Source organism: Bos javanicus, chromosome 26 (genome assembly GCF_032452875.1).
Source record: "Bos javanicus breed banteng chromosome 26, ARS-OSU_banteng_1.0, whole genome shotgun sequence".
NCBI classification, from domain to species: Eukaryota; Metazoa; Chordata; class Mammalia; order Artiodactyla; family Bovidae; genus Bos; species Bos javanicus.
Window position 1 is genome coordinate 13,738,731 of NC_083893.1, and position 26,533 is coordinate 13,765,263.

Genomic DNA, 26,533 nt, shown 5'->3' on the forward strand with positions numbered 1-26,533 from the left:
GAAGAAACAGACTTTAAAACAACTAACTACTTGCTACAAAGCTGAGGGAGATAAATGGAAATATAAAGTACTGTGGGAGCCCAGACAAGCAAGGAAGCTGACTTGAGAGAATCAGCAAAGACGTCCAAGAGGACAACAGGTGTTGAAGGGGCGAGCTCTGGGCACACGCTGCCTCACTGGCAGCTAAGCAAAGGTCCATCGTGAGTTAATCTAAGCTTGAGTTCAACTGTCTGACCTCTCTACAATCCCTTTAGCTTTGCTAAGTCTCTCAGCTGTCACCTCTACTCCCCGTCCTGCTAGTGACCTCAAAGGAAATCATCAGAAATAAGGCCCTCCCCTGGCACTCTGAGGGCCGGAAAGATGTAAGTGGCGAAGAAGGATAAGAACAACCACACTCAGAAGCTTCTCACACATCAGAGAGGCTCATCGCCTGGCCTAGACACAAAGCTCTCTGGAGTCCTGAGCAGCATGTGATGACAGCGGCCGTGGACAATGAATAATGGGTGCTCTTTATCTTCTCCTCCAACTCCTCATCTACGATACAGAGCATCCAAGGAAACACAACAGGAGAAAGATCAACCATGAGGCAGCACACCAGGAGTGGCCAACACAACAGGCAGACGACAGGATGCAAGGGAAAGCACCAAGCCCACAGGAATGGGTATGGAGCCACAAGAATGAGACTGCCGGCATGGCAGGACCCAGAGTTGTTTCCTGGGCTTCGCTTCCAGGCTGGATGGGCTAAAGAATTCAGCAGGTGGCCAGGCAAGAACAATAGAACTTAACTGAAAAACCAGAAAGGATAATACATCATTTCTTCATACCCTCTCTCTTTTGGAAATAATATTAAATGATTACCAAGCCCCAGGAAATCTATTAAAAGTTCAGTGTTTTCATTTCATGTGAGAACATTAATTAAACTTGCCAAGGACAGTATTAAAGGTCAGTGGGTTAAAAAATGCAAAGATCACAGAGAGGAGGTCTCGGCACGTCTTCTCAAATCTCCTGCCTCACCAAGTTAAATCTTGGTGCAAATCTTCCATAAAGATCCTGAGAGGCATACTGAACATCCTGTTTTTGGAGAGGACCCTGTCTGCGCACAGTAAATGCATCAGGCACATCAAAAAGGCCTAGGGATGGACAGCTCAGTGCACTAGCTGAGCTAGCTCCTTGCCTCTGCAGGGCCATGGAGCTGGCTGCACCTTTCCTGTACATTGCTGCCTGCCTCCTACAATCTTCTGCATCACATCCCACACTGGGTTCAACTTGGGCATCAGAGGAAAGGGAGGGTATCACCCCATAGCAGCTGAGTAGCCACCACAAGAGTGCACAGATTTTTCACTCAGGCCTGTTTCACAGCCATAAATGTCAACACTGGTGGTGGACAGAGTAAAAACAACTGGGAATCACAAGTAAAAGCCTGCTACAAATGTTATTACCAAGAAAAAGATCTACAACTTCTTTTCCTTTCCCAGAGAATATGCCATAATACTTTACCGATTTCTTCAGAATGGCTCTTTTACAACAAATGATCTCTACTCCCTGAAGCTGCTACTCTCAGTAATGCTACTCTCAGACATTCTCTTAGCACCACAGAGAAGGGGTGTAACTCAAGTGCAGCCAACCCTGCCTCCTACCCCAGGCCTTTCAACCAAAGTAAAATTCAGAGAAACCCCAAGAAACCCATGAAAACAACTTTATGAGACATTCACCTACTAAAACACTTTCTGATATCTCAAGGTCAACCAAACCCAGGTGACAACAGAAGTCAGGGGATTAAAAAAAAACCAGGAAGGAAGAAAACTTCAAACACATTCCCCTTTTGATCTTCAGAAATTTGAGGTCAAAGCAAACAAAGCAGAAAAAGATGCCTTCAAGAATGATAAGGTCAACATGAGATGGAAATTAAATCAATGATTTACTGAAAGGCAAATTCCACATGGTACTGGAGACAGAGCTCTGGATTAGGGAGTCAGCACGCCTAGACTGGGGTCCTAGTCCTCACACTTACTAGCTGTGTAGTAATAATAGTAGCTAACATTTATTGAGCATCTGCTATGCACCACGTGCTGTTTCTAAGTGCCTTATGTGTATTAACTTGTTTCATCTTCACAACACTCTGTGAGGCAAGCACTACTTTAAATTCTGTTTTACAGTTAAAGAAACTTGAAGAGGGACTTCTCTGGTGGTACAGTGGATAAGAATCTGCCTGCCAATGCAGAGGACACAGGTTTGATCCTTGGTCTGGGACGATTCCACATGCTGCTGAGCAGCTAAGCCCCTGTGCCACAAAGACTAAGCCCATGCTCTAGAGCCCTTGAAAGGTAACTACTGGAGCCTGAGTCCCACCACATACTGTGCTCCACAGCAAGAGAGGCCACTACAATGAGAAGCCTCTGCGCCCTAATGAAGAGTAGCCCCCACACAGCAACGAAGACCCAGAGCAACCAGAAAAAAAGAAAGGAAACCTGAAGAGTGATTAAGTGACTTGTTTGATGGTGACTGTTCCAATACCCAGTTAAGTGGTGAAATCATGGACTAGAATGCTAAAGTTTAGGAATCTTGTCTCTTTTATCTGTAAAATGAAGAAACTAGTTATTTGTCCTGATTATCTTACAGAGTCATCTCTGTAGATGACATATGTAAGGTGCTTTGAAAACTAGGATATTGTGCAAGTGTCAATTTTTCTTTTATTGCATCTTCAGTTATTTTTGTTATGTAAACTGTTCTAAATATTTATTTATTTTGGCTGTTCCAGGTCTTAGCTATGGCCTGTGGGATCTAGTTCCCTAATCAGGGATTGAACCCGGTCCCCCTACACTGGGAGCAGGGAGTCCTAGCCACTGGACCACCAGGGAAGTAAGTCCCTGTGATATGTAAAATTAAACTGAGTCTGCATACGGTCTCATTATAAAAATCAGAGTTCAAATGAATGAGATATACTCTCTTCTTTGCATTTGTAAGCATTTGGTGAATAAAGGGAAGTAATCTAAATACTAAAGGAAAACCTTAAAGGTTTTTGAATAACAGCTTGAATATTACTGTAAACAAACAATAAGGTAACTGAATATTTGCTTTCGTATATTATTAGCCAGTCTTATCAGGAGACAGAATGATCCAATATGGTACTATTTGTTGATTTTAATACAGTCTTTAAATAAAAGCCTATTATACCTAAAAATCAAACTCCTGAAACTGTCACAATGATGGCAGGTTCTTCTGTTAGTTTGGTTTGAAAGGTGTTAAGAAAAAAAAACTTGGCCTCAAAATTATAACTCCCTCCATCTTCCCGTGCCATCTGAGCCAGCCAAGAGATTATAGGATTATAAAATTCAAGTTTCAGAAATGGTGACCTTACCCAAGTACCTATGAAGTGTGATGAGCTATGGGAGGCCCTCAACTCAGAGCCAGTCTGTGGGTGGAAATCTGGGCTCTGAGGAAGCAGTAGGAACTCCTGGCATGGTCACCATCCCCACCCTGGGTTATGGGCAGAACGGGTGGCAGGAAATGGCTTGCTTTCCCACTAGGGCCAAAGAGGCTGGGGAGGAAGAGGAGGACTGTGAGGGATTTGGGGACAAGCCTGAACTGACCAACGCGCTTCTCTGGGGAAACAGGTATGGCATGAGGGCAGGGACTTAAGAGGATAATTCCATTTTGTTTGGCCAGGCTTTTGAAGGATAAATTAAAAAAAAAATTTCCCCCTTAACACCTGAGAACACATTACCACAATCTCCAAAATGTCCTTGGCTACCTTTCAAAAACAAAGCTTCCTAAGTTCCTGAATACATAATTTTTCATGCTACATTTTTTTATATTTGATCCCTAGCACAAGTAACAGTCACCACCAACTTTACCACCACAAACACCAGTTATTAAGTGCTTACAATACAGGATCTGCTTTGCTAAAAATAAACACTTTACCTCACAGTAATTCTGAAGTAAATACAGTTGTTGTTATTATTACCATTTTACAGATGAGGAAAACTGAAGCTCTGAGAGGTTATGGGATACCTCAGATTAAAACCTAGAGATTAAATTTGGGATTGAAACTTAGGTCAGCTTCCAGTGGCCTCATTCTTTACCCATTAACTTGTATTGTCTCACCTAAAAATGATGACATAAATATTTTAATACCATTAGCAAACAAGTACTTGCCTATTTATTATTTGTCACTTTTGTGACAGTGATCATTCGACAGTGGTTTAGTGGCAGGAAGTGGTCACCTGTGCTTTAGTCCTACAATTTAAGGTCTATGCAGATACATCCATCCTAGAGCGCACAAAAACTATATTAAGAAGAGCTTATAAAACCAAACAATCTCAGCTAAAAAAAAAAAAAAAAAAAACCTCTATTAAGAAGAGTTAAAACGATGAATTTCAAAATAATCAGAAGAAGTTTAGTTTTATTTAGGTCAACCAAATTTTCATATTTAGTAAAGACTTATCAGTTTTCAATGTATTTTTAGGTAACAGAATGAAGGCTCTTGAGGGAGTTAAACAGCAGATCTCACTAAATGAGATTTTAATAAAATGAACATCATCCTCACAGTAATCATCAACTTACGCAAGAATCTTCAGTGGATGTTAAAACCATTGGGTAAGTTTGGGAGGAGATACAAGTTACTTATGCAATCTTAAGGTATCACATCAAAGATTAATTAGTATTTGCAAAGGGACAAAAAGGTTCTTTCACAAAGGAAGAACCTGGCCAACAACACCATAACCAAATGATCACACTGAGCGTCACCAACAACAGGGCCGACTGACCTTAATGTGCCTCTCGTATTATGTCCTTGGTGCAGCATGTCACCGCTAACAGTGTTTCCCCTGCATCTCATTATAAGGAAATAACCGATCATTCAAATTAAGTGATAGTCCACAGAGCATCCAACATAAGCCCACCAAAAGACACAAAAGACAAAAGGCCTAGGAAACTGTCTAAATTATAGAAGACTAAAGAGATATGACAACTAAATGTATGGCAACACTTTGACCGGATCTTGGATTTTTAAGGACTCCACCAGAAAATTACTAAAAAAAGAAAAAACTCTAAAGGACATGACTAAAACAATCTGGATACCTCTTGCTCTCAGAAGATATGGGGAAGTATTTAGAGGTGACAGTCTTAATGTCTACAATTTACTCTCAAACGATTCATCAAAAAACACAGGGGCTTTCCTGGTGGCTCAGTGGTAAAGAATCTGCTGGCCAGTGCAGGAGACATGGGTTTGATCCCTGATCCAGAAAGATTCCACATGTTGTGGAACAACTAAGCCCATGAGCCACAACTACTGAGCCTGTGCTCTAGAGCCCAGAAGCCACAACTACTGAAGCCTTTGCACCCTAAAGCCTGTGCTCCGTAAAGCCACTGCAACGAGAAGCCCGCACATGGCACCTGGAGAGCAGCCTCAGATCTCTGCAACCAGACAAAGCCCACACAGCAGGGAAGACCCAGAGAAGCCAAAAACAAACAAATAAATATAGGTGGATATACATACACAGGCTTCCCTGGTGGCTCAGCCAGTAAAGAATCTGCCTGCAATGCAGGAGACCCAGGTTTGATCCCTGGGTCAGGAAGATCCCCTGGAAATGGGAACGGCAACCCACTCTAGTATTCTTGACTGGAGAATTCTATGGACAGAGGAGCCTGGCAGGCTATAGCCCACGGGATTGCAAACTTGGACACAACTGAGCAACTAACACTTTCACATACATACACTTACACATACTGACATGAAAAAAGAAAAAGCAAATGAAGCAAAATGCTAACAATTGTGAATCTAGAGGAAGGCTATATAGGCGTTCACTGTACTCTTATACTTTTTGTAGGCTTTTAAATTTTTCAAAATAAAAATTTGTGGAAAAAAACTAGAACCACAAGGTCCTTCTGGCAAAGAGGGTAATATACTCTCTCAATCTCTAAAGAAGTGTGTGATCTTTTGAAAGACCTAATATTTCTTAAAATCAACTAACGTTCTTAGTGATTTATATGTTTAAGTTATCAACTACAATGGTTTGAAAACAATTCCAACTTGCACAGCTGTGCCCTGAGCTGCAGCTGCATTCAGAAAATGGTGACCGATCAGGGCGGGCCAGTTTCTGGTGAGAGGAAATCAGTACCAGAAGGAAGGATCCAAGGTCTGGACAGAGAGAGAGCTCACACCCTGCACAGAACCCAGGCTCCCTGATTTCCTGTGACCTTCCTAGAGAGACCTGAAGGACACCTCTCCAGCCAGAGCTGTGTGAGTTCAGACGTTTTCTGGCACAGGGAGTCTGCTCCAAACATTCTCCCTGACCTTGGCTTTCAGGTCAGAGGACCTATTTGGTTTGCTTCAGGAGTCTTTGCCTTTGGATTCAATTCAACAGAACCAAAAATGTTTAGGAAGTTTCAAGGTAGGACACTAGGCACTAAAGCTATGAAGATAAATAAGCCAAGAAAGAAATCCTGCCCTGGAGAAACTCAACCTGTAAATAAGTGACTAAGGAACACAAGAAAATTGTTAAGATTGGGGTTATATCGAAGAAAACACTGAGGAGAAACAAATATAGCAGAGAGGCCCAAACATCAGGAAAGCCATACTGTAAAGGGCATATCCGGGCTGGATGATAATTGCTTTTCTAGGAAGGCAGGGCAGTCCAAGTTCAGGAAACAGCACAGGCCAAGACTTGGAAGGGTCAAAGGATTGACTTCTTTGGAAACCAGGGAATAGAGTTTATTAGTTAAGAGTATGTGATTGCGGGTGGCAGGTGAGAAAGGATGAAGCAGTTCATCACCCCTGCCTGCTGCCTGGAGAGCATGGTAGATCTCTGAAGTGGATTCCTTATTCATCCCCATCTTGCATGAGAACATCTGATCTCCAAGATGTACTGAACACTCACTATGCACCCTAGGCAATGCAGGGGAATTCTAGCATGAGCAAATCCTTGTACTCCAGAAATTTATAAACCAGTACATGAAGATCATGAAGAATAAGTATCAAGAAAACTCTAACCTAGGAACAATGCATTCAGGGTTCTTAGAAGTATTTTCTAAAATGTATTTTAAAAAGTTGGACTTCATAGAAGGAAGACAGATCTTTCAGTGAAGAAGACATGGAGGAAGAAACCAGGGAAGACTTTCTGTCGGTGGTAGCATAGGAGACAAGTCTTCCATGAAAAACTGGAGGAGGACATTCCAAGGGAAGGATTTAGCCTAATTAAGACGCAGAGATGGCTCAGCAGGTACTGCCCATGGATTCCTAAACACTTCCCTGAGATTTGGAACCAAACATAGTTCTTTGGCTATCTTTGCTACATAGAGCTGAGGGGAAAACATTTTGGTTCAAGCCTGTTTTGTGTTTTCTATTACACTAGTAACCGTTGCTTGGTGGGCTTGCTGCTTGGCAGGAGGTGTGGAGGAAGGGGAGAGAGGACAAGAAAAGTCTGATGGGTAGTGAACCACCTCAGAACTGGCAGTCTGCTTCCTGTGTTCTTAGTAAAGTCCTGCAGTCCAGGGCAGTGACCTGGGGCATTCGGGCTTAAAGTCTGTTGTGTTTACATAACCACACATTCCCTATATAAAGAGGTCCTTGTGAAGTCTGCCAAATCTGTCAGTTCTAGTCACAGTCAGTTCCAACAAGCACCTGACCAAGAAAACTGAGATCAGACTAGGGGTGTGGGAAGGAACTGGTCAAACTAGTTGGGCAGTTTTATTTTTACTGAGCAACATATTTTCAACTGGGGGAAGGACACTAATATTATTTAACCTCTATGAAACTGATGCATATGTACACTGTCTCATATAATCCTTTTAATAGTAATAAATAGTATTAATTCAGATGAGTAAACTGAAGTTCAGGGATTAAATAACTTGCTCAAGGTCATCTAGCTGGTAACTGCTGGTGCCCACGACTGAGTCCACAAATATCTAGTTCCTGCTCCACTGCTTGTTGTTCTGTCTCATTAGACAATTGGCAAATTCTCCACTGTAACCCAGGAGACACTTCCCTGCAGATGAAGCTTTAGTCCGACCCTGCTTGTACCCTGCCTGAACTTTGACAATCTAATTTCTCCTCCGTGCACTTTAACACTGCTCTGATGAGTTCTTAACGCTGCTGCCAAGAGGTTTTCTTGGTGTCACGGCTTCCCTTTCTCAAGATGAAGTCTATCCGTTCTATTTTGGAAGACAACCCAAGTCTGTGCTCTCAGCTTTCAAGATGTTTCCCGAGATCCTCCCAGTCAGCTTCCCATTCTGAACTCTTTCAAATGACACATCCTCTCTTGGGCTCGCTGGCTGACGGTCTTAGCCCTACCCCAACTCCTGTCAGCAAGTCCTGCGCCAAGCCACACCCTCTTCTAAAACATTCTCTCTGCCTCAGCCTACCAAATTTGCACCTGGCATTTGGGTTCCTACATTTCACTGTCTCCAAAACAAAGTTCTCATCGGACTTAACTCTGGCTTCTCCAAATTTAAAAAACATTGCCCCTTCCCAGCACCTCTGCCTGGGGATAGCACAACAGGTCCTGCTAAGACAGAGGGCACGGTGTCTCTGTTAGTCAAGTGGCTACTTGGCTTTGTTCCACGGTCTGTACATTCCTACTGCCTGTTTCTTTCTATACAGTCTCTCAAATTATTAATGTTTTAAAATCAAACACTAACTCTTACATCTGTAATACAATGCAAAAGAAAGAGGTATTTAATGAACAGTTTAAACTGAGGGTGTGCTAGGCTGTTAACAGCAACAATATAACTGCTCCATCTGTCAAAACAGGACAAAACAACAAAAAGCCCACTCCTGCTGCTCTGCAATTTCCATATTTTTTGTAAGAAAATTAATCCTGAGAATGAAAATTCTATCAATTAAATATTAACAAAGGGTTCATAATTCATCAAAGACTATGAGTTTTATAAGCCAGGAACTATGCTAAAAAAAAAAAAAAAGGCCAAGTATTACTCAAAAGCTTACAAACTGCAAAAGGTTAAGTACAGGCTAAAACTCCATTAGGTTCCCAACTTGATCAGTTTATGTAACTCAGAAGGTGGAAAAACTTGGAATCTGGGCCTAAAACAACACTGAATTATTTCCATCCAAGTTACGCTACAAGGAAAAAAAATGTGAAGTTTGAAAACTTTCCTTTCAAAAGCCAGATTTAGACAAACTGAAGGAAAAAGGAATGAGATGCTGTGAGTCCAGCCCACTGCAGCTTCACAATGACCTATTTTGCCCTTTTCAAGGAGAGCTCTCTTTCCTATTCCTTAAACAGCAGCTGCTTACCTAGTCAGCTCAAAGTCAGTGTGAATCCTACGTGGCCGGGTTTATGCCAGGTTCACAAACTATGTTGGTATTGTGTAAACTTCCACGACTGCATGACCTTGGTCACAAGGACTAGCAGTTAAGTCGGCTTGACCAGTGTGGAGAAAATACACAATCAGCAGAAATGCCGCTTAGAAGTACATACTTTATCCAAAGTGGGCAAGAGTCAGGGAGCAAGGCCCACGGGTCACTCTTGCATAAACATGCATGACTGTCACTGTTCCGTCTGCCTGGTTGTGCACCTGAACTGCTGGGGCCGACGCTGGCTTTCGTGTGGGCTGAGGATGCCAGCACCACCGACGTCTCAACACAGTTTCAGAGCCATGTGGCCAACTGCCTGTCCAACATCTGCAGCTGGCTGCTGGCCTTGCCTTTGCCCCAGAGGTCTCTGCCAGCAGGGGTAGTGCAGCTGTGCTCACTGCCCAGAAGATGCCAACTCCTCTCCCTGGCCTCAGCCCCACCACAGGAGGTGAGACTGTTGGCAGCATGGGGAGCAGCTGCTTGGTACAGAACCAGGGGCAGAGGCTGAGGGTAGGCAGACTTTTTTTGTCGCTCCAGTAATAGCAACTTTGGATGTGGGCTATTCTCCCAAGAGGTGATGAGGGAGGTTATGAGAAACACATACACTGTCACAAAAGTTTGCTATGCCCAACCTAATCTTCCCACATGCACAGCACCATGCTCAAGGAAGCAGAACTATGCCATTTGCTTTGTTTTATTTTTTATTAAGCACTCAAGGATTCTACGGAGAAGGCAATGGCAACCCACTCCAGTACTCTTGCATGGAAAATCCCATGGACAGAGGAGCCTGGTGGGCTGCAGTCCATGGGGTCGCGAAGAGTCGGATACGACTGAGTGACTTCACTTCGACTTTTCACTTTCATGCATTGGAGAAGGAAATGGCAGCCCACTCCAGTGTTCTTGCCTGGAGAATCCCAGGGACGGGGGAGCCTGCTGGGCTGCCGTCTATGGGGTCACAGAGAGTCGGACACGACTGAAGCAACAGCAGCAGCAGCAGCAAGGATTCTAAGGTCATTACCATTAGGATGGCCTATGTCACAGAAAAGGGTTAAAAGATGAACTGAACTGATCAGATTCCCTCTCTCCGGACTCCAACTAGAAATATGAAATCAATTTGCCCCCTGGAAGCACAGAAAGGAGCACATATGCAGAGAAGAGCTGACTCATGATGATGCGGAACATTACAAGGAAGAATTAATAGTGCCTACTGTTCAAATCCCTGCAGCCTGCCACCCCCGAGCACAGTCTCCATGACACCTGGTTGTATCATGGCTCCTATTTTGGGGCTTTCCTTGTTCCTCATAACCATAACCTTAATTTGAAGGAGCACAAATGAACTCTCTGATCCTTGCAGTCAAAGACCTTGCCTACAGAGCAATGCACTCACGTGCAGAAACAGCGTGGCATCACCCAAGAGGCAGGATCTTCTGGTTAAGCTACAGCTAAAGGGCAGCTCAGACCTATAGCCTTCACCTAAACCAGCTCTTTGGAAATATCCTCAGCTAGTTAAGTGTGACCAACAGAAGAGAAGAACTCAGGAAAAAGCCAAGGATCACTTTCAGTTTTAAATAGCTATGAAAGCGTGACCATGGATCATATAGCTTAAGTTGCTAAGTTTTATATAAAATCCAGCCTTCCAAATAATAGCATAAGTTATCAGACTATATACTTTAGGTCTATTTACCCTTCCCACAAATTACACACCCTAGCAAAACAAAAACTACTTTTTTTGATAATTCACCAGGTGAAATAGTATATACTACTGGTCAGCCAGGTTCAAGTCTATCTAATAAGAGCTGTGTGCTCTTAGCAAAAGACACATCACGTCTTTGAGTCCCAGCTTAAAATAAAGGCTGGATTAGAATGAGATGCTCTTTAGGGCAGCTCTAACATCTGATGGACTCTGCTTCTCTCTGCACAAGTAATGAACTCATCATTCGCAAAGATAAAATCCACTCATTGAGCAAATATCTGAGGGCTAGCCACTGACGCAGGTGTGTAAGGTACTGAGCAGAGAACAAAATCCCTGGTCTTATCAAATTTACACTCCAAGGTGGAAAACAAAAAAACACATACAATTTTTTTTTCAGGTTGTGATAAGTATACCTTATCACAAGGAAAAATAAATAGTGAGGGTGGAAAATAAAAATAAAATGAGAGTGAGGACTAGACAGCAAGAGAAGAGAGGGGCTGCTATTTGAGATACAGAAGTCAGGAAAGATCTCTCTGTGAAGGTGACATTTCAGCAGAGTCTGTCTATGGGAAGAGAGGAGCAATCCATTTAGAAATCTGGGTCAAGACGGTTTCAGACAAAAGGAAGTTTCAGACAAAAGACTAAGACCCTGAGAAGACTTTGTGTACTTCAAGGAAGAGCAAAGGAGTCAGTGTGGCCAGAGAAGGTAAGGCAGAAAATGACTGGAGATGATGTCAAAAAATACCCAAGATTCAACAGACGAAGAGGACCCAAGAGGAAAAGGTTTAAACTTCAAGTACAAGAGTCAGATCAATGTGCTTTCTGGCTTCTGTAGGGGTCCATTACATTCCAAACACATAGGCAAAAAGGTAAGTCCACAACTGCAATGTACCATTCATCTGACTTAAAACTAAGCAAAAAAATGTGCTGCAGATGTCCAAATTAGCATAAACTTCATAAAGAAAATTGGTTTGGGAAGCCATGTGATATCAAATCCGGAGTCATTAGGACTTTCATTTCTTTCAACTCTGGTTAAGCTTCTGCTGCAAATTTATCCTAAAGAAGAATCATACGAAAGGATATATTAACAGAAGCATTATTTATAATAGCCTACATGACCAACAAGCAAGTAAATTATGGTGTAATAATAGGTGAGGCAGCCACTTAAAAAATAAGAAAATTAAGCAGAAACATGGGAGGAAGGAGAATAAAAAACTGTAACTCTGCTATTATTATACTCCCACAAAAAAGATATATATGAATAAAGACTGGATGGAAACAAAAACGATGACAGTGGCTCTGCTAGGGAGGCAGAATTATTCTTTTTCCTTATAGAATAACACTTATTCACTGCAAAACAGATTGCTTTCTACTTCATTACAATACTAAGGCCTTGAATTAGGATAACAACAGAAATTACTATGATCCTGTACTTGACAAGAGAGCCACACGCATCTCTACTCCATGAAGGACTGCTCAGTAACCCTAGCGTATCTGCTGGTGCTGACTGTGGTTGCTCGAAGCTTCTTTCCTTTAGCCGCCATGGTTACAGACACAACACCAGTCCTTCACTCCACTCCATCTCTATTGCCATGGCCTCTTTCTTTCTGGTTCCTGACAGAACTTACTCATGGCTTTTCACTTTCTTCTCCCTCCTCTCTATAAACTTGACTCTCAAGAGATGTGTACCTGCAGCTTCAGACTCTTCCCAAACTCCCCAGCCACAATGTCAAGTGCCCGTGAGGAATTTCCTCTCAGATAAGATGTGAGGACATACCAAACTCTGCATGTTTTTAATCAGATCAACACCACACCAAACTGGTTTTCTCTCTGTTGACTGTCCTACATTCAACAGTGCCAATTCTCCCGTTCAGTGGGCCTATCATTTAACACGTGATGGTGAACAAATTACACTCTTCTGATTTCTTACTCTTTAACATGGGGCTAATAAGGGCGCCTATCTTGTGGAGTTTAAAATAAGATTAAGCACAGAAAATAGTAACCCACTCACTGCCTAGCTGACAACAAGTCCTTAATAAACATTTGCCATCCTAATTATCATTATTCTAGCCCCCAGAATAATTATCATTATCTTACCTCTTTTATCCCTGTCTAGCTTTTAAGACTCAGTTCTTGCACTGCCCACCTGTGCCCCTGCCATGGAAGTGTGAAGTCTTAATCCCTGCAGCACCAGGGAAGTCCCCAGCCCATGATAATCTATTCCTCCTCTGGATGCCTAGGATTTTCTTTTACTCATTTGTCATTAACCATAAGTTGATCTGTATTTTCTTTAATAAAAATAACATCACTCATAAACCTACTGTATGCCAGGATGATTTTAAGTACTACACATGGATTCATCCATTTTAGTCCTCATCACAACTTTATGAAGTAGGTACTCATATTACCTCTCTTTTACAGGTGGTGCAACTAAGGAATAGAAAGGCTGAACATCATGCTTAAGGTCATACAACTAAGAGGTGGGGTAGCCCAGCAAGTCTAGTTCCCAAATTCATGGTCTTTACCATTACTTAATGTTTCACATCTGTGTTCTCACGTCTCCTCTGAAAAACTGCAGTCTTCTCAAAAACAAGAATGGTTTCTTCTCTAGATGCCCCACAAGGCCGGAGAGTATAGACTCTTCCACAGACAGACGGGCAACAAATATTAGATGGATTGATAATCTCAATGTTACCTGATCATCTGCACCGGGACGCAGGCCCCCTATCGCACTTATTCTGTTCTCTCACCATCCACTTGTAGTAACTATCTTCGAATTACCTTAGCAACCAAGCTACCTACATAGTGATGTTGATTAGCATTTTGTATGAATGCAGGGATTGGTTCATGTGCTAACATTTGGGAGAACCTCTCTTTCCAGCACTCACAATTTCAACTCTGCTATTTCAGAACTAAAAAGCATGAGGATGCAATGTCAGGAAAATTCCTCAATATTCTGATTAGCTGAATCTCTTTTCATCATCAAGAGCCAAATGCAGAAAACACAAAGCAAGACTTTGCTTTAGTTTTATCAGTAACTATTTGGAAGTATGTTAAATTGATATTTCTATTTGACCCAACTCCATTCTGTCTTTACCCCAAACACCACAGAAATGCCTTTATATCTACTCTCTCTGGGAGACTAGAACAATTGAGGGAAGGGAAAAAAACTGTATTTCTTTCCAAGGCTTTCTTCTGCATCATTTTCTCCTTCATCACAACATTCCAACCACACTTCCTTCATTTCTTCAAAGGAAATAAAGCCCTTTTCTCACTATTTCCCACATGGTATTCCTCTGGTTGAAAATAGCTTCCCTACACTTTCTAGCTAACTCCTCAATAATCAGTTCTACCTAATCCCTGTTTTCTCAAAGAAATTCTATATCCTCAGTCTAAACTGAAGTCCTCTTTTTAAAAGTCACTGCATTCTCCATTTTTCCTTCAGAGAACTATTGTAGTTTGTAACTGTGTTATTTTATGATTTCCCCCAGAGGACTCTAAAGTTCAGAAGGTCTGAGAACACATCATGAAGACACAATATGCCTTCCATGCTTTCTTCCTTCCATGTTCTCAGAGGTGCTCTGGAGAACACCAAGCAATGACCTGCTTGTGGCCCACACACAAATTGTTCCAAAGGGTTCTGCATATCCTCAAAGAGGTGATCAAATGCCTCAGTGGCTTTGTGCTGTTGAGAACCCCAGTCTCCATCCCCTCTCACTCTGCTGGCCCAACAACACTTAAGAGAACAGCTGACATATGTGGTCGCTGATTCTTTACATAGATATTAAGCTCTCCATAGTTCAATGAAATGGCCATGGTTTGACAAACTGTACTCCAAATCTGTACAGGCATACCTGCTGGATACACGAATGATTCTGTTTATTTCACTAGGCACACATGTTCTAAGAGAAAAACAGAAGGACTTCATAGTGTATGGTTCTTATTTTCCTCTTATGTACACATAAGCCTAAAGCATAAAGCCAAAGAAACTGTGCCTAATGGCCAAGCTGCAGGGACCTAAGAAAAGTATAACTGACAAGAGGAGTATTACCAAAAAAGCACTGACCTGAATCAAAACCCGAGGAATTCAAAGAAAAGCAGAAACAGCACGAGGGGGCATTATTAACAAGGCACAAAACAGTTTGGAATAAACTACTTAGGTGTCCCCAGTGTTCAAAGCAATGGGCATGGAATCTCAAAGCTACTTCAACCTTGGACTAACACCAAATTTCTTTAGGTCCTTCCAAAATAGGTCAACCTTCAGACTTTGGCTGAGAGCAAAACACAACAGGAGCCAAAAGTTTAATAATTATTTCTCCTCCTTGACCCCAAAATCACCAGAGAGGCAAGCTGCTCTCTGAGGATGCAAGCCTGAGGACCAAAATCAGGGGATCCAGATTCTCTGCTTGGCCTGGCTCTCACTAGTCCATCTCAACACTTAACCTCAGTCATGAAATAAGGGCAACCTCTCTAACGTCCTATAATTCTATGTTATTGTGCTGTTAAATAGGAAGGGCACCCAAACCATGGAGAGTTCACAGAGCTGCTGAGCTCTATACTGCTCATACCAACCCAAATGTTTTCTCTTTAACTCTCAGAGACAAATTTAAGCGGGATGTTGCGGAGATGACACATGTACCAAAAAAGCAGACAAGAATAATGGTGGTCCATTATGCATAAAATATGAGATGTGAAAATATTTAGTTTGGAAAAGAGAAGAGAAGACTTGAAGGGAACTGATAGTCCTTGATGTACCCAAAAACATGTCACAACAATGACTTACTCTGTTTTACTTTATTGGACACGACTGACCAATGGGTAAAGACTGTATGACCATATATATGCTTATTTTCACTGTTACTTTTACAGTGATCATCTCCAACAGAAGAACAAAATTTAATAATCAGTTATGTCTACATAGACTTCCTCTGAAATAAATGCCTCCTTTGTCACTGGATGTCTCAGAAGGTAAACAATTCTCTGGGCTACAGAAGTCAATAAACGTTCTGCAGAGAGATTTGAGGGCCACATAGAGTCTCTATTACCTATTCTTCTCTGTGTATGTGTTTTTACAACACTTAAAAACATAAAAACCATCCTGAGCTCACAGGCGAAACAAAGAGAGTTTGTTGACTCATGTTCTACAGGTGTGCTGCCCAATAAATATGAGTCACACATGTAATTTAAAATTTTCCAATACCTACATTTACAAAGCTAAAAATCAGAAACAGGTGAAGTTAATTTTAATATATTTTAATCCAATATATCAAAAAAACTATCATTGTAACATGTAAACAAAATTACTAATGAAATCCTTTACCTTTTTAAAAAATAAGTCTTTGAAATTCAGTGTAGAGAAACAAGAGAGATGACCTTTCAACCAATACTGAATTCTAATGATTCAAATCAATAAGGAAAAAAAGGAACTGTCAATAAATGACAGCTGGGACAGCAGGCATACTACCTGGAAAAACAAAGGTGCATCTTTTCTTGTTCCTTACTCCATTATCAATCCCAGACAGAAATGAAATGTCAATGAAATAAAGTAAAATAATAAATTCAAAATGCCAGAAAGGATGCTATTTTAACCATTCAGATTGGCAAACATTGAAAAAGAGCCATATCTTCAGACTGTCAACAGAACAAATTTTCACAAATTAGGTACTACCAGTCCCTGGGGTTGCTAAAAATCGGACATGACTGAGCGACTTCACTTTCACTTTTCACTTTCATGCATTAGAGAAGGAAATGGCAACCCACTCCAGTGTTTTTGCCTGGAGAATCCCAGGGATGGGAGAGCCTGGTGGGCTGCCGTCTATGGGGTCGCACAGAGTCGGACACGACTGAAGTGACTCGGCAGCAGCAGCAGTGGAATATAAATGTGTATGATTTGTTAAGGGAAGCTTGGCAGTATGTATAAACATGTACCTCACTTTTGCAAATTCACCCTAAGATGTCATTAGAAAAAAGCAAAAAAATAAAGCCACAAGGATATTCACTGAAGCAGCATCCATGAGAAAAAACAACTGAAAGCAACTTAAATGTTCTCAATTTAGTTCAGTTCAGTCACTCAGTCGTGTCCAACTCTTTGTGACCCCATGAATCGCAGCACGCCAGGCCTCCCTGTCCATCACCAACTCCCGGAGCTTGCTCAAACTCATGTCCGTCGAGCTGGTGATGCCATCAGCCATCTCATCCTCTGTCGTCCCCTTCTCCTCCTGCCCCCAATCCCTCCCAGCATCAGAGTCTTTTCCAATGAGTCAACTCTTCACATGAGGTGGCCAAAGTATTAGAATTTCAGCTTTAGCAGTCGGACACGACTGAGCGACTGATCTGATCTTGCAATGAACACCCAGGACTGATCTCCTTTAGAAGGGACTGGTTGGATCTCCTTGCAGTCCAAGGGACTCTCAAGAGTCTTCTCCAACACCACAGTTCAAAAGCATCAATTCTTCGGCGCTCAGCTTTCTTCACAGTCCAACTCTCACATCCACACATGACCACTGGAAAAACCATAGCCTTGACTAGACGGACCTTTGTTGGCAAAGTAATGTCTCTGCTTTTCAATATGCTATCTAGGTTGGTCATAACTTTCCTTCCAATGAGTAAGCGTCTTTCAATTTCATGGCTGCATTCACCATCTGCAGTGATTTTGGAGCCCAGAAAAATAAAGTCTGACACTGTTTCCACTGTTTCCCCATCTATTTCCCATGAAGTGCTGGGACCAGAAGCCATGATCTTAGTTTTCTGAATGTTGAGCTTTAAGCCAACTTTTTCACTCTCCTCTTTCAATAGGACTGACTAAATAAAACAAGGTCATTAAGGACAATGTAAATTTCTTATAGAAAGATGTTGACATTGCTGGGGGGAAATGAAGGTTATTAAATATTAGCATATATACTGTGATCCCAATTATGTAAAATTTTAAATTTCATATAAATGTATGTATTCATAAAGAGATATAAGAAAGATATTTAATAAAATGTATACATTTAATAAAATGATCATCTCTGACAGAGGTATATTTGGGTTAATTTTATTTGGACATGATCATAGATGTGCTTATTTTCATTTTTATTTTTCACAATGATCATTCTGCACCTTTTATCCCAGAATCATTTTTATAACCTTCTCAGAATGATTTTTTTTCAACTAGCACTCTTAAAAATATCTCTTACACATGTCTAAAGCACAATAGTGTTGGTTGTTTATAAGATGTGTTTGAAATTTAATTTTAAGAATAAATACATACTCAGTCTCAGGGAGGCAGAGGGAAGGTATCTTTTATACATGTCATTTTATAGAGTGTATCACACGCACCACAGCATGGTGGATACATTCTTTCCCTAAAATGACAGCTGCCTTCATTCACATGTGCAACTAGTACTCTCAGGAACATCTTTTTATACATGTGACTTTACAGAGTGTATTACATGCAGCGCAGTGAGATGAACTCATTCATTCACTGAAATACCAGGATTCTGACTCAACGAACCATTAAGCATTGTTAAAAACATGTTTTAAATATTTCTTTAGTGTCAATATATGCACCACAAAGTGAATATATTCCTTCACTGAAATAATCAGCATGATGATTTTTATCTTTTTAGACTAATATAAAACTTATTTTTAATTTTAAAAAATTACTGGAGAGGATTAACAGAAGAAAGTTAAAAGCAAATAACCTTATATTTAGTGAATAAATTATTTTCATAGAAATACAGTGGGGAGAAGTACAGGTGACAAATCTAATAAACCAGAGATAAAAGGAAGCCTCCTGCCATTTCTAGGCTAAGCTATAATTCAATTCCTGTACAAGGCACAGGAAGGACAGGTATTTAGACTCCATCTTCTTGCGGTGAGTACTGTTACACAATAACACACATCAAAGCCCAATTCCTTAGAGATGAAGGACATCCTTGAAACATGCAGACCATAACACAAGAAGAAAACTTTCTCTGTAGCTCAAAACACTCTTCAATATAAATGTTGGAACATACCCAGAATTAATACCATCAGAAAAGTTATCTAGATTCCACAAAACGATAAACTAAAGTGATATATTTTTCATGCCCTCATAAACCATCAAAAAAGCCTACCAAAAGTAAGGAAAGCAAGGTCATGGAAAGGGAAGCAAGGTCATGCTACTTTGCCCTCTACCCATCACCAGGCTAAGTCACTTAAGACACAGTCATGGATAAAGGTAATTTGACATAATGTCAGTCTTCTGTCACTAGCTGTTCCAAGTTTGGGGTTTTATAAGATCTATAAAACTACAGGGCTAGGGCTACAAATAAAATTTTATTCAAAATAATCTTCTCCATTGTTGACAATCCTCAAAACCCTAGATCTTTTCTTCCAATTAATGAAAAGTTAGCCAAGGCTCCTTCACAGCAGACTCACAGGATCTCATTGTCAATAAAAGTAGATGCCCTGAAACAATCAGTACGCTCCTGGGGGAACAGTCTCCAAGACAATCAACATTAAAATGATTTCTTATTGGGGGGAAAAGTCAAAAGCTATTTCCAGAGTTAAAATGATGCATTTTATTGAACTATCACACTAGTTCTCCAACCGGCGAACAGTGCAGACATTTTAAGCGCATTACCTTTAGGAGGAAAATACGACTTGCTTTCAGCTTTGTGAGGCCAGTCTACCACAAGAGGTCCAAACCTGCGAAAGCTGGCAGTGATCTCATCTACAAAACAGAGAAGGAATGTTAGCAGAAGAGAAAAACATACTGCAGACAGAATAGCATCAAACATATCTTTTTATTTGAAAATGTTTTTTGAGAGCTGTTTTCTAAAGCATTCTTTACAGAAGTCAGATTTATTAAGTGAAATACCACTGTTGGGGGTACATTTGGTTATCTACTATCAACCATGCAGAACGTGTTTCAAACTATAATTCACTTCCCTTCACTTTCACTAAGCCTGATATAAAGAATCTGGAAGAAAAAAAAATCTGACATTAGCAAAGGTGACTACTCTGTCAAAGAAAAAGGGGACTGTAAAGATAGGAATGTTCTCTGTTTTTAGAAAAAAAAAGGCAAAATACACAAAATATTTAAAATACATTTCTACTTATGTGAAGTAATCTGAGATTATTAATCTCAGATTATTATTATTGATATAAGATTCTTTTAGAAATAGATACTATTCTTTTGGTGAGGAGCAGGGACAATAAGTGACTTAAGGGTAAGAAAAAACTAAAAGCCAATGGCCTCTTTCTCTTACCCGTATCTACCACACATCCTATAAAGAAAACATTTCAAAAGTTATAGCTTAACAGACTTATCTTTACCTTCTGACTTTTGATTCAAAGCAGAAGGTTGTAACAGAGGTCCTAATCAGTTTTAAGCTGCCACTCTCTCAGGACAGGGAAGCCTGGTGTGCTGCAGTCCATGGGGTCGCAATGAGTCAGACACGACTGAGCGACTAAACAACAGCCATGACCAAAAACTTTGTCTTAAAGAAAAGTCCAAGGGGTTTTTCATTAACAGGTATCTCTATAGATGAGATTAACACTAGTCAAAGAATAGTTTAGAGAAAAATGAGCCCTCAGCTGTGTATAACTTCAAAGCAGTAAGCCTAAAGTAAAACCATTTCTCTCATTATGAAAAAAAGAAAATCATGATAAATTAAGAGAAATGTTATAGCTTGAATAACACTGGCAAAACAATTGTTTTAACAATATTTTTAAAGCAGATCCAAAGGCTACTAGAACTAGAGTTGCTTTCTTCCCTTGAGTTAACTCTGTCACAATTCTATTTCATTCTTCTATTCAACAAATATTTACTGACAACCTATGTGTTGACCAGCTTTAGGCACTAGTGAAACTCACTTTTGGATTGCTAGTATCTCAAACATATTATTAAGAAATATTCTCATTAGCCTCAATTCTTTCAAAGGCAAGAGGGGTTATTTCATTAACAGGTTATCTACATTAAAATATGAAATGGTATGGTGTGATGCATAGGAACAAAGTTCTGGAATCAGATGGATTTTGATTCCAACCGCACCACTAGTTACATAACTGTTTCTCTCTGATCCTTAGTTTCCTCATCTACAAAATGGAGTTGGCAGGAGATGACTTAGAGGAGAGCTGTGGAGTTTAAACGAGATAATATAAAGCACTTAGCACACAATGGGCTTACTGGAAGAGTTTCGTAAATATTAGCTCTCATTATCATTTAAAAATGTGACCCAAAATTAATAACAAGGAAATGAGAAGCTGTTTGGAGACTGCCATGTCTGAAGAGCAGACCAGAGGTGCACAATCTCTTTCTTTTCCATCTACTGAGCACCCTCATCTCCTGACACTAAGACATGAAAGTCCTAAAGCTGTCTTCGAGAGGAGAGGTAGGGTCAGATCACACGAGTAATAACTCTGGCCTTCATTAAGCCATTAGTGAGTGCATGGTACCTTCATCGATATCAGGAGGAAGGCCTCCAACAAACACCTTTCTAGAGTAGCGCTCTACTCGCTCCCCATTCTGACAGCGAGTGGGAGAACTTAAGCCAGATGACAAAGACTGATCGCCGTGACTGTCGTCCAGGAAGGCATCTTCAAAGGGAAAGAGAGAAGATCGACCTGAAACAAATGTGGGAGTTTCTATGGTTAAAAGTAGTTTCCTAGACAACACGTGTTTTATTAGGAGCCAAAGCACAGAATGAAGCATTCCAAAAAATACATCCTAAACTGTGGTTTTTTTTTTAAGTATTTATTTATTTGGCTGTGCTGGGCATGCAGGTTCTTTGATCTTTAGTTGCAGCATGTGGAATCTAGTTCCCTAACCAGGGATCGAACCCAGGCCCCCTGCATTGGGAGTGCAGAGTCTTAGCCACTGGACCACCAGGGAAGTCCCAAACACTGATTTTTTTCAATAGAATAAGCAACTGCAGATTACCATGTCTAGACAAGTTTATAGCATCAATTAAAAAAAAAAAAAAAAACTTTTTTATTTTGTATTGAGGTATGGCCGCTTAACAATGTAGTGATAGTTTCGGGTGAACAACAAAGGGATTCAGCCATACATATATGTGTATCCATTCTCGCCCACACCCTACCCCCCTCCCATCTAGGCTGCTACATAGCATTGACCAGAGTTCCATGTACAGCATCATTTTTTGTGTAAAGGTATGTACAGCACAGAAGTGACCGGATGGATACTAAGCAAGAAGCATAAAAAACCGCAGCTGTTTTTTGCTGCTAAAAAATATCACTACATTTTACTCATACAGCCCCTATCTCTGCTGCTAAGAGTATTCAGCAATCACTTTCCCTTTACCCAGGCATTTCTTAAAGGGAAGAATAAGATAAATCTTTATTCACAGATTTTGATTGCTCTTTATGGTAACCTCAGAGGCTCAGTTCTACAGACTGGCCCTGATAGGCGGGGGGATAGTAAACTGATGACAGAAGCTGAGAGCAGGACTAAAAATGATCAATTTGCCCCTGCCATTTCAAGTTACTCCCATTTGGAAATGAACATCTACAATAATAAAAGATGGGACAAGTGAATGAAAACATATAAATTAAGATGTGGATATACAGATGTAGATGTGGTTGTGACTAAGCTGTATTTTATATCACTCAAAAAAATGATTTCCATTGTTAATTCTATAGTCTGAGAAGCAAAGGCCCCTACCCTCTCCACATGAGATTAGGAAGATGCCAGAAGTTAAAATTTGTTAATAAATACAACACAATAGTGCCATCTGGCATTACAAAATAAAATTTAAGTTTAAAAAATATATGTATTTTTTCCAGTTTGAGTCAGTGAGTTCCTGGTAAAACTTTCCATTAGGTTCTACTCTAAAAATGAATTATCTTGAACTTTCTAACTTTTGAAAATGAGAAAAACTCCCCTTTAAAATAAATTCATACACTTTTCAAAAAAAGGACACTGTCTTTCTCATTTAGTCTCTCCACTCTATATTTCCCTGAGACCTAGGTTCTGCATCACTATAGCCAACTCTCTAAAACAGAATATAAATAGCCTTAGAAAAATACTAAAAATTTATTTCTTTTATAAAAAAAAAAAGTTACTAATATAAGTCTGTTTATTTTATGAACAACCTAGGTGGTATAAGAAAGGCACTGTTTTGATGTTGAGAGTTAATAAATAAAAGGACCAAAGAATTTTTTGTTCCACTCTTCCCAGCTAAGCTACAAAGAACAGAACACAATTTGTCACTTCATGTCACCTAGCTTTTTTAGCCTGGCAAGGGCAAACAAGAGACAGTAAATTCTCATCCCCTGATGTCTGTTTTGTTCAGTGGGAGTAAAAGAACTAGATCTGCAACAACTATAGGCAAAACAAGCTTCCCAAAGACACCCAGAGATGTCCGCTCATGGCCGGCGGGTTTGCTTTTCATGTAGTCCACACTCACTGAACTATGTCCCTGCTGTGACAAGCGTACATCCAAACCAGCATTTCCCACCTTTGTTCCTATCACCAACTCCTACACTCAACAACAGTAACATGAGATGCTCAGAAAACAAAGTCTGGTGGGGGAGAGGTTGGGAGAACTAAATAATATTGGAAAATACTACACACATTATGCCCTTCCCAGAGATTCACAAGCCATATTAGAATACAAAGATTGGGGAAAGTTCTGTAGTAAAATAACTTAATCTAGTATTACCTGAATTTAAGATAAAGGAAATCTTAACATACTATGTAACTCAGTGGAAAACACTTGTAGAATTGTTTATCCACATTTGGAGAACATCACACAAATAAGAGCTATTTGGTAGTCCCTGCCCAAGAAATCAAGTCTGGGGAGAGAGAAAGGCAAGCACATAAATTATCAAATGCGACCATGCATACGTACTCAGTCGTATCCAATTCCTTGGACCCCATGGACAGGTCCTCTGTCCATGGGATTTCCCAGGCAAAAATACTGGAGTGAGTTGCCATTTCCTCCTCCAGGAGATCTTCCTGACCCAAGGAACGAACCCAAGTTTCCTGCATTGGCAGGCCGATTCTTTACCACTGAGCCTCCTGGGAAGCCCAATTATCAAATAGAGGCAGAAATACTAAGAGAAGACTTTACCAAATGATGCAAGGCACAATTTACTGCTCTATGGAAAATGGTAGGGCAGGGGGTTCAAGGAGCTTCAGAATGATTTCACAGGAGGGCAATTTTGAGCAGAATCTTGTGGGAGTTACAGTTTCAAACATGAAGAATAAGAATCCATAGAGAAAGAACTTTCAAAACAGCTCTTATCTTTCCCGCCAAGCCTGCTTCTCTAACATTCCTACAATCTCAATGAAAATAACTATTCGGGCTTGCTGCCCCGGAACCCACGGCGGCAGGCAGCTGGGGGTGGGGGGGCGGCCCTGGTGTAGGGGCTGTGGCGGTGCGCGGGGACCCGGTGCGGTGGCTGCGGTAGCTGCGGAGCTGACGAGAAACTGCTAAAGTTCCTGTGGACGCAAAGTAGAATTTCATAAGAACATAATGGATGGAGAAGAGAAAACCTATGGTGGCTGTGAGGGCCCTGATGCCATGTATGTCAAATTGATATCTTCAGATGGTCATGAGTTTATTGTAAAGAGAGAACATGCACTAACATCAGGAACAATAAAAGCCATGTTGAGTGGCCCAGGTCAGTTTGCGGAGAATGAAACTAATGAAGTCAATTTTAGAGAGATCCCTTCACATGTGCTATCGAAAGTATGCATGTATTTTACCTACAAGGTTCGCTACACTAACAGCTCCACGGAGATTCCTGAATTCCCAATTGCACCTGAAATTGCACTGGAACTGCTGATGGCTGCGAACTTCCTAGATTGTTAAATAAAGTAAATTATAATAATAAACTGTTAACTCTTTTTCAGTATTTAATACCTGTAGTTCAGTTAGTAATTTTTTCATATATAGCATGTTGCCTGTGTACAGTTGAACTTTAAAGTTCATTGCAAAGCAGATTATCTTCTGTTCTTTTGCATAGCAATCAGAGTTGAAGTTTGTTTGCTACATCAACGAATTAAGGACATTTTCACAAATTGAGAAATAAACGAATATACCAATTCGTAGGTGGTTTTGCCTTATCCTTTGGATGTGATTTTTTTTTAATTAGAGAAGTGATGATAAAATAAATGCTGAAATTTAGGCATAAATTGAACACGTTCTACAGGTAAATAATGGGGCTACATATTTTTATGTTTTTAGTGTTTTTTTTAAAAAACCTATTCTGATCTTATAGCTGTCATTAGCATTACTAGAGTTATGCAATTGCATATAATTGCATTATAAACATGTTTATAACTTAGCCAAAATATTGATTTTTATAACTGTCAAAGACATGAGAGTTGAAATTTCTTATGTGTCTTTTGATAAACTGCAGTATTGTTTTAAGTGTATCTTGTCTTTTTGTTTATTGCTACAATTAAAAAACTTTATTTAAAATCAGTTTGGAAGAGTACTAGGTACAGCTTTTGGAGCAGGGACTTTTTGAACCATAGCCACATGGTCAACAAGTAAATTACACGTGCATTTGGTTTCATGTACATTGTGCATTTCGGCCAATCCAAAGTACTGTACTTTCACTGACTATAAAGTTTCCTTTACAATATTCATTCTTACATAGTCCCTTGTAGGTACACTTCTCATTATTTAAATATGCTTTAAAAGACTCCTGAACTTCATCTAGATCCTAAGAACAAGACTTCTCTGAACTATTTTAGTCTTCCTCCACTCGGCTGAAATGTTATAAAATACTAAAACCTGAAGAGATGCAGTGCAGATCTTATAATGCACTTTGATATGGTTTATCATCTTCTTTTAACGCATTTCCCAGTAGACAGGATGTCATAATCTGGGTCTTCTGCTGAAGTCAAACTTAAAAGAGAGGCCTTTCAGCTTCTATACTAAGACAAAATTTTTTTAAGAACTATAAGAGTGTCTCTGCTTAGTCATGGGAAAAGCAGCACTAGAGTTGGATTTACTATAGTCTTTATCTTAGTAGCAAAACAAAGCTGTCACTATAGGGTCTATAAATTAAAACCTTTAGCTTCTTTGAGACTGGTTTAATATGGACCAGTTTTTCTGGAACTTGCAAAGACCACAAACAACCAAGATCTATAAAAGTAATTTTTCCACTTAGAAGACCTAACATTGTACTTTCCAGCTTATTGAAAGCAGTTAAATATAAATGTTAATTGCATATATTTTAGTAACTTCTTAAGACATACTGGTACATATTTTAGTATAGAAGATTATCAAGTACAAGAATTATATTCTGCTACTTGGTGACAAATAATGCCAATTATAAACCTAAGTGATGATCTTAAAGGTCAAGGTAATAGCTAGAATAAAGTTTAACTCTGACCCACTTTAGTAGGTTACTTTGTATGTTAGATCCAGAAGTAACCTCAAATTTAAAATATTGAAAAAGAACTGAAAGATTAGGAAAACTGTGTATCTTGTGGCAAATGACACTTGCATGTTAATAAAGATTATTGACTGAAAAAAAAAAAAAAAGAAAGTAACTATTCGCATTCAATTCAATCATGAAAT

At 40.1% G+C, this 26,533-nt stretch overlaps 2 protein-coding genes and 1 non-coding gene across 11 annotated transcripts in view; 1 reads left to right on the top strand and 2 right to left on the bottom strand.

Annotated features, from left to right (window-relative positions):
• CPEB3 (cytoplasmic polyadenylation element binding protein 3) overlaps window positions 1–26,533 on the bottom strand; it is a 265,126-nt gene that overhangs the window by 118,245 nt on the left and 120,348 nt on the right. For all 9 annotated transcript variants that reach the window (XM_061402801.1, XM_061402802.1, XM_061402803.1 and 6 more), the window contains 2 exons: window positions 21,432–21,599; window positions 19,615–19,704 (listed from right to left, as the gene is read on the bottom strand). In XM_061402801.1, the coding sequence (XP_061258785.1) occupies window positions 19,615–19,704; window positions 21,432–21,599 (258 nt within the window). The remainder of the gene's footprint in view (window positions 1–19,614; window positions 19,705–21,431; window positions 21,600–26,533) is intronic.
• On the bottom strand, window positions 21,795–21,867 carry TRNAG-CCC (transfer RNA glycine (anticodon CCC)). Its single transcript has one exon. It is a non-coding gene; the product is annotated as a tRNA-Gly (tRNA).
• Window positions 24,314–24,834, top strand: LOC133239174 (elongin-C). The gene has a single exon (XM_061402808.1). The coding sequence runs from the start codon at window positions 24,473–24,475 to the stop codon at window positions 24,809–24,811; it is 339 nt and encodes a 112-aa protein (XP_061258792.1). The 5' UTR covers window positions 24,314–24,472; the 3' UTR covers window positions 24,812–24,834.